This window comes from Hemitrygon akajei, chromosome 25 (genome assembly GCF_048418815.1).
Source record: "Hemitrygon akajei chromosome 25, sHemAka1.3, whole genome shotgun sequence".
Classification (NCBI taxonomy): domain Eukaryota; kingdom Metazoa; phylum Chordata; class Chondrichthyes; order Myliobatiformes; family Dasyatidae; genus Hemitrygon; species Hemitrygon akajei.
This window is the reverse complement of record NC_133148.1, coordinates 21,771,712-21,786,456: the sequence shown is the minus strand read 5'-3', so window position 1 is coordinate 21,786,456 and position 14,745 is coordinate 21,771,712. Positions and strand designations below refer to the sequence as shown.

The 14,745-nt window shown below is 48.8% G+C and overlaps 1 protein-coding gene across 1 annotated transcript in view; it reads left to right on the top strand.

The window, feature by feature from the left end:
* LOC140716251 (uncharacterized) overlaps window positions 1-14,745 on the top strand; it is a 122,684-nt gene that overhangs the window by 58,639 nt on the left and 49,300 nt on the right. Inside the window, exon 6 of the mRNA XM_073028860.1 lies at window positions 2,466-2,627. Within this exon, the coding sequence (XP_072884961.1) occupies window positions 2,466-2,627 (162 nt within the window). The remainder of the gene's footprint in view (window positions 1-2,465; window positions 2,628-14,745) is intronic.

Here is a 14,745-nt window from a genome sequence, read left to right as displayed (position 1 = left end):
AGAGGCCGTTCACCTGCTCTCTGAGTAGAAAGGGATTCACTCAGTCATCCAAACTGCAGAAACACAAGCAAGTTCACACTGGAGAGAGGCTGTTCACCTGCTCTGTGTGCAGGAAGGGATTCATTCAGTCATTCAACCTGCAGAAACACACGCAAGTTCATACTGGAGTGAGGCCATTTTCCTGCTCTGTGTGTTGGAAGGGATTCATTCAGTCATTCATCCTGCAGAAACAGAAACTAGTTTACGCTGGAGAGAGGCAGTTCACCAGCTCTCTGTGCAGGAAGGGATTCATTCAATCATCCAACCTGCAGAAACACCAGTTAGTTCACACTGGAGAGAGGCCGTTCACCTGCTCCGTGTGTAGGAAGGGATTCATTCAGTCATCCTACCTGCAGAAACACAAGCAGGTTCACACTGGAGAGAGGCCGTTCACCTGCTCTCTATGTAGGAAGGGGTTCACTCAGTCATCCAACCTGCAGAAACACCAGCTAGTTCACACTGGAGAGAGGCCATTCAACTGCTCTCTGTGTAGGAAGGGATTCATTCAGTCATCCAACCAGCAGAAACACCAGCAAGTTCGCACGGGAGAGAGGCCGTTCGTCTGCTCTGTGTGTTGGAAGGGATTAATTCAGTCATGCAACCTGCAGAAACAGAAGGTAGTTCACACTGGAGACAGGGCATTCACCTGCTCTGTGTGTTGGAAGGGATTCATTCAGTCATCCAACCTGCAGAAACACAAGGAAATTCACACTGCAGAGCGGCCGTTCACCTGCTCTCTGTGTAGGACGGGATTCATTCAGTCATCCAACCTGCAGAAACACCAGTAAGTTCGCACGGGAGAGAGGCCGTTCGTCTGCTCTGTGTGTTGGAAGGGTTTCATGCAGTCATCCAACGTGCACAAACACAAGCCAGTTCACACTGGAGTGAAGCCATTCACCTGCTCTGTGTGTAGGAAGGGATTCACTCAGTCATCCAAACTGCAGAAACACCATCTAGTTAAGGTTGGAGAGAGGCCGTTCACCTGCTCTGTGTGTAGGAAGGGATTCATTCAGTCATCCAACCTGCAGAAACACCAGCAAGTTCGCACTGCAGAGAGGCCGTTCGTTTGTTCTGTGAGTTGGAAGGGTTTCATTCAGTCATTCAACCCGCAGAAACACCAGCTAGTTAACACTGGAGAGAGGCCGTTCACCTGCTCTCTGTGTAGGAAGGGATTCACTCAGTCATCCAAACTGCAGAAACACAAGCAAATTCAAACTGCAGAGAGGCCGTTCACCTGCTCTCTGTGTAGGAAGGGTTTCGCTGAATCATCCAACCTGCAGCAACACAAGCTCGTTCAAACTGGACAGAGGCTGTTCACCTGCTCTGTGTGTAGGAAGGGATTCATTCAGTCATGAAACTTGCAGAAATACCAGCTAATTCACACTGCAGAGAGGCTGTTCACCTGCTCTGTGTGCAGGAATGGATTCATTCAGTCATTCAACCTGCAGAAACACACGCAAGTTCATACTGGAGTGAGGCCATTTTCCTGCTCTGTGTGTTGGAAGGGATTCATTCAGTCATCCTACCTGCAGAAACACAAGCAGGTTCACACTGGAGAGAGGCCGTTCACCTGCTCTCTATGTAGGAAGGGGTTCACTCAGTCATCCAACCTGCAGAAACACCAGCTAGTTCACACTGGAGAGAGGCCATTCACCTGCTCTCTGTGTAGGACGGGATTCATTCAGTCATCCAACCAGCAGAAACACCAGCAAGTTCGCACGGGAGAGAGGCCGTTCGTCTGCTCTGTGTGTTGGAAGGGTTTCATTCAGTCATCCAACGTGCACAAACACAAGCCAGTTCACACTGGAGAGAGGCCGTTCACCTGCTCTGTGTGCAGGAAGGGATTCATTCAGTCATCCAAACTGCAGAAACACAAGCAAGTTAACACTGGAGAGAGGCCATTCATCTGCACTGTCTGTGGGAAGGGATTCATTCAGTTATGCAACCTGCAGAAACACAAGCTAGTTCACACTGGAGAGAGGCCAATCATCTGCTCTGTGTGTTGGAACGGATTCATTCAGTCATCCAAACTGCAGAAACACAAGCAAGTTAACACTGGAGAGAGGCCATTCATCTGCACTGTCTGTGGAAAGGGATTCATTCAGTCATGCAACCTGCAGAAACACAAGCAAAATCACACTGGAAAGTGGCTGTTCACCTGCTCTGTGTGTTTTTAAGGGATTAATTCGGTCAACCAACCTGCAGAAACACCGGTTAATTCACACTGGAGAGAGGCCGTTCACCTGCTCTGTGTGTAGGAAGGGATTCATTCAGTCATGAAACTTGCAGAAATACCAGCTAATTCACACTGGAGAGAGGCTGTTCACCTGCTCTGTGTGTAGGAAGGGATTCATTCAGTTATCCATCCTGCAGAAACACAAGCAAGTTCACACTGGATAGAGGCAGTTCACCTGCTCTCTGTGCAGGAAGGGATACATTCAGTCATGCAACATGAAGAAACACAAGGAAGTTCACACTGGAGAGAGGGCATTCACCTGCTCTGTGTTTTGGATCGGATTCATTCAGTCATCCAACCTGCAGAAACACCAGCTAGTTCAAGCTGGAGAGAGGACATTCACCTGCTCTCTGTGTAGGAAGGGATTCACTCAGTCATCCAAACTGCAGAAACACCATCTAGTTAAGATTGGAGTGAGGCCGTTCATCTGCACTGTAAGTGGGAAGGGATTCATTCAATCATGCAACCTGCAGAAACACAAGCCAGTTCCCACTGGTGAGAGGCCGTTCACCTGCTCTGTGTGTTGGAAGGGATTCATTCAGTCAACCAACCTGCAGGAACACCAGCTAGTTCAAACTGGAGAGAGGCCGTTCACCTGCTCTCTGTGTGTGGGAATGGATTCACTCTGTCATCCAAACTGCAGAAACACCAGCTATTTAACACTGGATAGAGGCCGTTCACCTGCTCTGTGTGTAGGAAGGGATTCATTCAGTCATCCAACCTGCAGAAACACCAGCAAGTTCGCACTGAAAAGAGGCCGTTTGTCTGCTCTGTGTGTTGGAAGGGTTTCATTCAGTCATTCAACCCGCAGAAACACCAGCTAGTTAACACTGGAGAGAAGGCATTCACCTGCTCTCTGTGTAGGAAGGGATTCGCTGAGTCATCCAACCTGCAGAAAAACAAGCTAGTTCAAACTGGAGAGAGGCCATTCACCTGCTCTCTGAGTAGAAAGGGATTCACTCAGTCATCCAAACTACAGAAACACAAGCAAGTTCACACTGGAGAGAGGCTGTTCACCTGCTCTGTGTGCAGGAAGGGATTCATTCAGTCATCCAACCTGCAGAAACACAAGGAAATTCACACTGCAGAGAGGCCGTTCACCTGCTCTCCGTGTAGGACGGGATTCATTCAGTCATCCAACCTGCAGAAACACAAGGAAATTCACACTGCAGTGAGGCCGTTCACCTGCTCTCTGTGTAGGACGGGATTCATTCAGTCATGCAATTTGCAGAAACACCAGCAAGTTCGCACAGTAGAGAGGCCGTCCTTCTGCTCTGTGTGTTGGAAGGGTTTCATTCAGTCATCCAACGTGCACAAACACAAGCCAGTTCACACTGGAGAGAAGCCGTTCACCTGCTCTGTGTGTAGGAAGGGATTCATTCAGTCATCCTACCTGCAGAAACACAAGCAGGTTCACACTGGAGAGAGGCCGTTCACCTGCTCTCTATGTAGGAAGGGGTTCAATCAGTCATCCAACCTGCAGAAACACCAGCTAGTTCACACTGGAGAGAGGGCATTCACCTGCTCTCTGTGTAGGACGGGATTCATTCAGTCATCCAACGTGCACAAACACAAGCCAGTTCACACTGGAGAGAAGCCGTTCACCTGCTCTGTGTGATGGAAGGGATTCATTCAGTCATCCAAACTGCAGAAACACCAGCAAGTTCACACTGGAGAGAAGCCGTTCACCTGCTCTGTGTGTTGGAAGGGATTCATTCAGTCATCCAAACTGCAGAAACACAAGCAAGTTCACACTGGAGAGAAGCCGTTCACCTGCTCTGTGTGCAAGAAGGGATTCATTCAGTTATCCAACCTGCAGAAACACCAGTTATTACAGACTGGAGAGAGGCCATTCATCTGCACTGTCTGTGGGAAGGGATACATTCAGTCATGCAACCTGCAGAAACACAAGATAGTTCACACTGGAGAGAGGCCAATCACCTGCTCTGTGTGCAGGAAGGGATTCATTCAGTCATCCAAACTGCAGAAACACAAGCAAGTTAACACTGGAGAGAGGCCATTCATCTGCACTGTCTGTGGGAAGGGATTCATTCAGTCACCCAACCTGCAGAAACACAAGCTAGTTCACACTGGAGAGAGGCCGTCCACCTGCTCTGTGTGTAGAACGGGATTCATTCAGTCATCCAACGTGCAAACACACCAGCTAGTTCACACTGGAAAGTGGCTGTTCACCTGCTCTGTGTGTTTTTAAGGTATTAATTCGGTCAACCAACCTGCAGAAACACCGGTTAATTCACACTGGAGAGAGGCCGTTCACCTGCTCTGTGTGTAGGAAGGGATTCATTCAGTCATGAAACTAGCAGAAATACCAGCTAATTCAGACTGGAGAGAGGCCGTTCACCTGCTCTTTGTGTAGGAAGGGATTCATTCAGTCATCCATCCTGCAGAAACACAAGCAAGTTCACACTCGATAGAGGCCATTCAACTGCTCTCTGTGTAGAAAGGGATTCACTCAGTCATCCAACCTGCAGAAACACAAGCTAGTTCAAACTGTATAGAGGCCGTTCACCTGCTCTCTTTGTAGGACGGGATTTATTCAGTCATCCAACCTGCAGAAACACCAGCTAGTTAACATTGGAGAGAGGCCATTCACCTGCTCTGTGTGTAGGAAGGGATTCATTCAGTCATGCAAACTGCAGAAACACCAGCTGGTTCACAATGGAGAGAGGTCGTTCACCTGCTCTGTGTGTAGGAAGGGATTCATTCAGTCATGCAAACTGCAGAAACACCAGCTAGTTCACACTGGAGAGAGGCCGTTCACCTGCTCTGTGTAGGAAGTGATTCATTCAGTCATGCAACCTGCAGAAATACAAGCCAGTTCGCACTGGAGAGAAGCCGTTCACCTGCTCTGTGAGTTGGAAGGGATTCATTCAGTCATCCATCCTGCAGAAACACCAGCTAGTTCAAACTGGAGAGAGGCCGTTCACCTGCTCTCTGTGTGTGGGAATGGATTCACTCTGTCATCCAAACTGCAGAAACACCAGCTATTTAACACTGGAGAGAGGGCATTCACCTGCTCTCTGTGTAGGAAGGGATTCGCTGAGTCATCCAACCTGCAGAAACACAAGCTAGTTCAAACTGGAGAGAGGCCATTCACCTGCTCTCTGAGTAGAAAGGGATTCACTCAGTCATCCAAACTACAGAAACACAAGCAAGTTCACACTGGAGAGAGGCTGTTCACATGCTCTGTGTGCAGGAAGGGATTCATTCAGTCATCCAACCTGCAGAAACACAAGGAAATTCACACTGCAGAGAGGCCGTTCACCTGCTCTCCGTGTAGGACGGGATTCATTCAGTCATCCAACCTGCAGAAACACAAGGAAATTCACACTGCAGTGAGGCCGTTCACCTGCTCTCTGTGTAGGACGGGATTCATTCAGTCATGCAACTTGCAGAAACACCAGCAAGTTCGCACAGTAGAGAGGCCGTCCTTCTGCTCTGTGTGTTGGAAGGGTTTCATTCAGTCATCCAACGTGCACAAACACAAGCCAGTTCACACTGGAGAGAAGCCGTTCACCTGCTCTGTGTGTAGGAAGGGATTCATTCAGTCATCCTACCTGCAGAAACACAAGCAGGTTCACACTGGAGAGAGGCCGTTCACCTGCTCTCTATGTAGGAAGGGGTTCAATCAGTCATCCAACCTGCAGAAACACCAGCTAGTTCACACTGGAGAGAGGGCATTCACCTGCTCTCTGTGTAGGACGGGATTCATTCAGTCATCCAACGTGCACAAACACAAGCCAGTTCACACTGGAGAGAAGCCGTTCACCTGCTCTGTGTGATGGAAGGGATTCATTCAGTCATCCAAACTGCAGAAACACCAGCAAGTTCACACTGGAGAGAAGCCATTCATCTGCACTGTCTGTGGGAAGGGATACATTCAGTCATGCAACCTGCAGAAACACAAGCTAGTTCACACTGGAGAGAGGCCGTTCACCTGCTCTGTGTGTAGGAAGGGATTCATTCAGTCATCCAAACTGCAGAAACACAAGCAAGTTCACACTGGAGAGAGGCCGTCCGCCTGCTCTGTGTGTAGAACGGGATTCATTCAGTCATCCAACCTGCAAACACACCAGCTAGTTCACACTGGAAAGTGGCTGTTCACCTGCTCTGTGTGTTTTTAAGGGATTAATTCGGTCAACCAACCTGCAGAAACACCGGTTAATTCACACTGGAGAGAGGCCGTTCACCTGCTCTGTGTGTAGGAAGGGATTCATTCAGTCATGAAACTAGCAGAAATACCAGCTAATTCAGACTGGAGAGAGGCCGTTCACCTGCTCTTTGTGTAGGAAGGGATTCATTCAGTAATCCATTCTGCAGAAACACAAGCAAGTTCACACTCGATAGAGGCCATTCAACTGCTCTCTGTGTAGAAAGGGATTCACTCAGTCATCCAACCTGCAGAAACACAAGCTAGTTCAAACTGTATAGAGGCCGTTCACCTGCTCTCTTTGTAGGACGGGATTTATTCAGTCATCCAACCTGCAGAAACACCAGCTAGTTAACATTGGAGAGAGGCCATTCACCTGCTCTGTGTGTAGGAAGGGATTCATTCAGTCATGCAAACTGCAGAAACACCAGCTGGTTCACAATGGAGAGAGGTCGTTCACCTGCTCTGTGTGTAGGAAGGGATTCATTCAGTCATGCAAACTGCAGAAACACCAGCTAGTTCACACTGGAGAGAGGCCGTTCACCTGCTCTGTGTAGGAAGGGATTCATTCAGTCATGCAACCTGCAGAAATACAAGCCAGTTCGCACTGGAGAGAAGCCGTTCACCTGCTCTGTGAGTTGGAAGGGATTCATTCAGTCATCCATCCTGCAGAAACACAAGCAAGTTCATACTGGAGTGAGGCCATTTTCCAGCTCTGTGTGTTGGAAGGGATTCATTCAGTCATCCAACCTGCAGAAACACCAGCTAGTTCACACTGGAGAGGCCATTCATCTGCACTGTCTGTAGGAAGGGATTCATTCAGTCATGCAACCTGCAGAAACACAAGCTCGGTCAAACTGGAGAGAGGCCGTCCACCTGCTCTCTGTGTAGGACGGAATTCATTCAGTTATCCAACCTGCAGACACACCAGCTAGTTCACACTGGAGAGAGGCCGTTCACCTGCTCTGTGTGTTGGAAGGGATTCATTCAGTCATCCAACCTGCAGAAACACAAGCTCGTTCAAACTGGAGAGAGGCCGTCCACCTGCTCTCTGTGTAGGACGGGATTCATTCAGTTTTCCAACCTGCAGACACACCAGCTAGTTCACACTGGAGAGAAGCTGTTCCCCTGCTCTGTGTGTTGGAATGGATTCATTCAGTCATACAAACTGCAGAAACACCAGCAAGTTCACACTGGAGAGAGGGTATTCATCTGCTCTGTGTGTGGGAAAGGATTCATTCAGTCATCCAACCTGCAGAAACACAAGCAAGTTCACACTGGAAAGTGGCTGTTCACCTGCTCTGTGTGTTTTTAAGGGATTAATTTGGTCAACCAACCTGCAGAAACACCAGTTAGTTCACACTGGAGAGAGGCCGTTCACCTGCTCTGTGTGTAGGAAGGGATTCATTCAGTCATCCATCCTGCAGAAACACAAGCAAGTTCACACTCGATAGAGGCCATTCAACTGCTCTCTGTGTAGAAAGGGATTCATTCAGTCATCCTACATGCAGAAACACAAGCAGGTTCACACTGGAGAGAGGCCGTTCACCTGCTCTGTGTGTAGGAAGGGATTCATTCAGTCATGCAAACTGCAGAAACACCAGCTGGTTCACAATGGAGAGAGGCCGTTCACCTGCTCTCTATGTAGGAAGGGGTTCACTCAGTCATTCAACCTGCAGAAACACCAGCTAGTTCACACTGGAGAGAGGCCATTCACCTGCTCTCTGTGTAGGACGGGATTCATTCAGTCATCCAACCAGCAGAAACACCAGCAAGTTCGCACGGGAGAGAGGCCGTTCGTCTGCTCTGTGTGTTGGAAGGGTTTCATTCAGTCATCCAACGTGCACAAACACAAGCCAGTTCACACTGGAGAGAGGCCGTTCACCTGCTCTGTGTGCAGGAAGGGATTCATTCAGTCTTCCAAACTGCAGAAACACAAGCAAGTTAACACTGGAGAGAGGCCATTCATCTGCACTGTCTGTGGGAAGGGATTCATTCAGTCATGCAACCTGCAGAAACACAAGCAAAATCACACTGGAAAGTGGCTGTTCACCTGCTCTGTGTGTTTTTAAGGGATTAATTCGGTCAACCAACCTGCAGAAACACCGGTTAATTCACACTGGAGAGAGGCCGTTCACCTGCTCTGTGTGTAGGAAGGGATTCATTCAGTCATGAAACTTGCAGAAATACCAGCTAATTCACACTGGAGAGAGGCTGTTCACCTGCTCTGTGTGTAGGAAGGGATTCATTCAGTTATCCATCCTGCAGAAACACAAGCAAGTTCACACTGGATAGAGGCAGTTCACCTGCTCTCTGTGCAGGAAGGGATACATTCAGTCATGCAACATGAAGAAACACAAGGAAGTTCACACTGGAGAGAGGGCATTCACCTGCTCTGTGTGTTGGAACGGATTCATTCAGTCATCCAACCTGCAGAAACACCAGCTAGTTCAAGCTGGAGAGAGGACATTCACCTGCTCTCTGTGTAGGAAGGGATTCACTCAGTCATCCAAACTGCAGAAACACCATCTAGTTAAGATTGGAGTGAGGCCGTTCATCTGCACTGTATGTGGGAAGGGATTCATTCAATCATGCAACCTGCAGAAACACAAGCCAGTTCCCACTGGTGAGAGGCCGTTCACCTGCTCTGTGTGTTGGAAGGGATTCATTCAGTCAACCAACCTGCAGGAACACCAGCTAGTTCAAACTGGAGAGAGGCCGTTCACCTGCTCTCTGTGTGTGGGAATGGATACAATCTGTCATCCAAACTGCAGAAACACCAGCTATTTAACACTGGATAGAGGCCGTTCACCTGCTCTGTGTGTAGGAAGGGATTCATTCAGTCATCCAACCTGCAGAAACACCAGCAAGTTCGCACTGAAAAGAGGCCGTTTGTCTGCTCTGTGTGTTGGAAGGGTTTCATTCAGTCATTCAACCCGCAGAAACACCAGCTAGTTAACACTGGAGAGAGGGCATTCACCTGCTCTCTGTGTAGGAAGGGATTCGCTGAGTCATCCAACCTGCAGAAACACAAGCTAGTTCAAACTGGAGAGAGGCCATTCACCTGCTCTCTGAGTAGAAAGGGATTCACTCAGTCATCCAAACTACAGAAACACAAGCAAGTTCACACCGGAGAGAGGCTGTTCACCTGCTCTGTGTGCAGGAAGGGATTCATTCAGTCATCCAACCTGCAGAAACACAAGGAAATTCACACTGCAGAGAGGCCGTTCACCTGCTCTCCGTGTAGGACGGGATTCATTCAGTCATCCAACCTGCAGAAACACAAGGAAATTCACACTGCAGTGAGGCCGTTCACCTGCTCTCTGTGTAGGATGGGATTCATTCAGTCATGCAACCTGCAGAAACACCAGCAAGTTCGCACAGTAGAGAGGCCGTCCTTCTGCTCTGTGTGTTGGAAGGGTTTCATTCAGTCATCCAACGTGCACAAACACAAGCCAGTTCACACTGGAGAGAAGCCGTTCACCTGCTCTGTGTGTAGGAAGGGATTCATTCAGTCATCCTAACTGCAGAAACACAAGCAGGTTCACACTGGAGAGAGGCCGTTCACCCTCTCTGTATGTAGGAAGGGGTTCACTCAGTCATCCAACCTGCAGAAACACCAGCTAGTTCACACTGGAGAGAGGGCATTCACCTGCTCTCTGTGTAGGACGGGATTCATTCAGTCATCCAACGTGCACAAACACAAGCCAGTTCACACTGGAGAGAAGCCGTTCACCTGCTCTGTGTGATGGAAGGGATTCATTCAGTCATCCAAACTGCAGAAACACCAGCAAGTTCACACTGGAGAGAAGCCGTTCACCTGCTCTGTGTGTTGGAAGGGATTCATTCAGTCATCCAAACTGCAGAAACACAAGCAAGTTCACACTGGAGAGAAGCCGTTCACCTGCTCTGTGTGCAAGAAGGGATTCATTCAGTTATCCAACCTGCAGAAACACCAGTTATTACAGACTGGAGAGAGGCCATTCATCTGCACTGTCTGTGGGAAGGGATACATTCAGTCATGCAACCTGCAGAAACACAAGATAGTTCACACTGGAGAGAGGCCAATCACCTGCTCTGTGTGCAGGAAGGGATTCATTCAGTCATCCAAACTGCAGAAACACAAGCAAGTTAACACTGGAGAGAGGCCATTCATCTGCACTGTCTGTGGGAAGGGATTCATTCAGTCACCCAACCTGCAGAAACACAAGCTAGTTCACACTGGAGAGAGGCCGTTCACCTGCTCTGTGTGTAGGAAGGGTTTCATTCAGTCATCCAACGTGCACAAACACAAGCCAGTTCACACTGGAGAGAAGCCGTTCACCTGCTCTGTGTGTAGAACGGGATTCATTCAGTCATCCAACCTGCAAACACACCAGCTAGTTCACACTGGAAAGTGGCTGTTCACCTGCTCTGTGTGTTTTTAAGGGATTAATTAGGTCAACCAACCTGCAGAAACACCGGTTAATTCACACTGCAGAGAGGCCGTTCACCTGCTCTGTGTGTAGGAAGGGATTCATTCAGTCATGAAACTAGCAGAAATACCAGCTAATTCAGACTGGAGAGAGGCCGTTCACCTGCTCTTTGTGTAGGAAGGGATTCATTCAGTCATCCATCCTGCAGAAACACAAGCAAGTTCACACTCGATAGAGGCCATTCAACTGCTCTCTGTGTAGAAAGGGATTCACTCAGTCATCCAACCTGCAGAAACACAAGCTAGTTCAAACTGTATAGAGGCCGTTCACCTGCTCTCTTTGTAGGACGGGATTTATTCAGTCATCCAACCTGCAGAAACACCAGCTAGTTAACATTGGAGAGAGGCCATTCACCTGCTCTGTGTGTAGGAAGGGATTCATTCAGTCATGCAAACTGCAGAAACACCAGCTGGTTCACAATGGAGAGAGGTCGTTCACCTGCTCTGTGTGTAGGAAGGGATTCATTCAGTCATGCAAACTGCAGAAACACCAGCTAGTTCACACTGGAGAGAGGCCGTTCACCTGCTCTGTGTAGGAAGGGATTCATTCAGTCATGCAACCTGCAGAAATACAAGCCAGTTCGCACTGGAGAGAAGCCGTTCACCGGCTCTGTGAGTTGGAAGGGATTCATTCAGTCATCCATCCTGCAGAAACACAAGCAAGTTCATACTGGAGTGAGGCCATTTTCCAGCTCTGTGTGTTGGAAGGGATTCATTCAGACATCCAACCTGCAGAAACACCAGCTAGTTCACACTGGAGAGGCCATTCATCTGCACTGTCTGTAGGAAGGGATTCATTCAGTCATGCAACCTGCAGAAACACAAGCTCGGTCAAACTGGAGAGAGGCTGTCCACCTGCTCTCTGTGTAGGACGGAATTCATTCAGTTATCCAACCTGCAGACACACCAGCTAGTTCACACTGGAGAGAGGCCGTTCACCTGCTCTGTGTGTTGGAAGGGATTCATTCAGTCATCCAACCTGCAGAAACACAAGCTCGTTCAAACTGGAGAGAGGCCGTCCACCTGCTCTCTGTGTAGGACGGGTTTCATTCAGTTTTCCAACCTGCAGACACACCAGCTAGTTCACACTGGAGAGAAGCTGTTCCCCTGCTCTGTGTGTTGGAACGGATTCATTCAGTCATACAAACTGCAGAAACACCAGCAAGTTCACACTGGAGAGAGGGTATTCATCTGCTCTGTGTGTGGGAAAGGATTCATTCAGTCATCCAACCTGCAGAAACACAAGCAAGTTCACACTGGAAAGTGGCTGTTCACCTGCTCTGTGTGTTTTTAAGGGATTAATTCGGTCAACCAACCTGCAGAAACACCGGTTAATTCACACTGGAGAGAGGCCGTTCACCTGCTCTGTGTGTAGGAAGGGATTCATTCAGTCATGAAACTTGCAGAAATACCAGCTAATTCACACTGGAGAGAGGCTGTTCACCTGCTCTGTGTGTAGGAAGGGATTCATTCAGTTATCCATCCTGCAGAAACACAAGCAAGTTCACACTGGATAGAGGCAGTTCACCTGCTCTCTGTGCAGGAAGGGATACATTCAGTCATGCAACATGAAGAAACACAAGGAAGTTCACACTGGAGAGAGGGCATTCACCTGCTCTGTGTGTTGGAACGGATTCATTCAGTCATCCAACCTGCAGAAACACCAGCTAGTTCAAGCTGGAGAGAGGACATTCACCTGCTCTCTGTGTAGGAAGGGATTCACTCAGTCATCCAAACTGCAGAAACACCATCTAGTTAAGATTGGAGTGAGGCCGTTCATCTGCACTGTATGTGGGAAGGGATTCATTCAATCATGCAACCTGCAGAAACACAAGCCAGTTCCCACTGGTGAGAGGCCGTTCACCTGCTCTGTGTGTTGGAAGGGATTCATTCAGTCAACCAACCTGCAGGAACACCAGCTAGTTCAAACTGGAGAGAGGCCGTTCACCTGCTCTCTGTGTGTGGGAATGGATACACTCTGTCATCCAAACTGCAGAAACACCAGCTATTTAACACTGGATAGAGGCCGTTCACCTGCTCTGTGTGTAGGAAGGGATTCATTCAGTCATCCAACCTGCAGAAACACCAGCAAGTTCACACTGAAAAGAGGCCGTTTGTCTGCTCTGTGTGTTGGAAGGGTTTCATTCAGTCATTCAACCCGCAGAAACACCAGCTAGTTAACACTGGAGAGAGGGCATTCACCTGCTCTCTGTGTAGGAAGGGATTCGCTGAGTCATCCAACCTGCAGAAACACAAGCTAGTTCAAACTGGAGAGAGGCCATTCACCTGCTCTCTGAGTAGAAAGGGATTCACTCAGTCATCCAAACTACAGAAACACAAGCAAGTTCACACCGGAGAGAGGCTGTTCACCTGCTCTGTGTGCAGGAAGGGATTCATTCAGTCATCCAACCTGCAGAAACACAAGGAAATTCACACTGCAGAGAGGCCGTTCACCTGCTCTCCGTGTAGGACGGGATTCATTCAGTCATCCAACCTGCAGAAACACAAGGAAATTCACACTGCAGTGAGGCCGTTCACCTGCTCTCTGTGTAGGATGGGATTCATTCAGTTTTCCAACCTGCAGACACACCAGCTAGTTCACACTGGAGAGAAGCTGTTCCCCTGCTCTGTGTGTTGGAACGGATTCATTCAGTCATACAAACTGCAGAAACACCAGCAAGTTCACACTGGAGAGAGGGTATTCATCTGCTCTGTGTGTGGGAAAGGATTCATTCAGTCATCCAACCTGCAGAAACACAAGCAAGTTCACACTGGAAAGTGGCTGTTCACCTGCTCTGTGTGTTTTTAAGGGATTAATTCGGTCAACCAACCTGCAGAAACACCGGTTAATTCACACTGGAGAGAGGCCGTTCACCTGCTCTGTGTGTAGGAAGGGATTCATTCAGTCATGAAACTTGCAGAAATACCAGCTAATTCACACTGGAGAGAGGCTGTTCACCTGCTCTGTGTGTAGGAAGGGATTCATTCAGTTATCCATCCTGCAGAAACACAAGCAAGTTCACACTGGATAGAGGCAGTTCACCTGCTCTCTGTGCAGGAAGGGATACATTCAGTCATGCAACATGAAGAAACACAAGGAAGTTCACACTGCAGAGAGGCCGTTCACCTGCTCTCCGTGTAGGACGGGATTCATTCAGTCATCCAACCTGCAGAAACACAAGGAAATTCACACTGCAGTGAGGCCGTTCACCTGCTCTCTGTGTAGGACGGGATTCATTCAGTCATGCAACCTGCAGAAACACCAGCAAGTTCGCACAGTAGAGAGGCCGTCCTGCTGCTCTGTGTGTTGGAAGGGTTTCATTCAGTCATCCAACGTGCACAAACACAAGCCAGTTCACACTGGAGAGAAGCCGTTCACCTGCTCTGTGTGTTGGAAGGGATTCATTCAGTCATCCTAACTGCAGAAACACAAGCAGGTTCACACTGGAGAGAGGCCGTTCACCCTCTCTGTATGTAGGAAGGGGTTCACTCAGTCATCCAACCTGCAGAAACACCAGCTAGTTCACACTGGAGAGAGGGCATTCACCTGCTCTCTGTGTAGGACGGGATTCATTCAGTCATCCAACGTGCACAAATAAAAGCCAGTTCACACTGGAGAGAAGCCGTTCACCTGCTCTGTGTGATGGAAGGGATTCATTCAGTCATCCAAACTGCAGAAACACCAGCAAGTTCACACTGGAGAGAAGCCGTTCACCTGCTCTGTGTGTTGGAAGGGATTCATTCAGTCATCCAAACTGCAGAAACACAAGCAAGTTCACACTGGAGAGAAGCCGTTCACCTGCTCTGTGTGCAAGAAGGGATTCA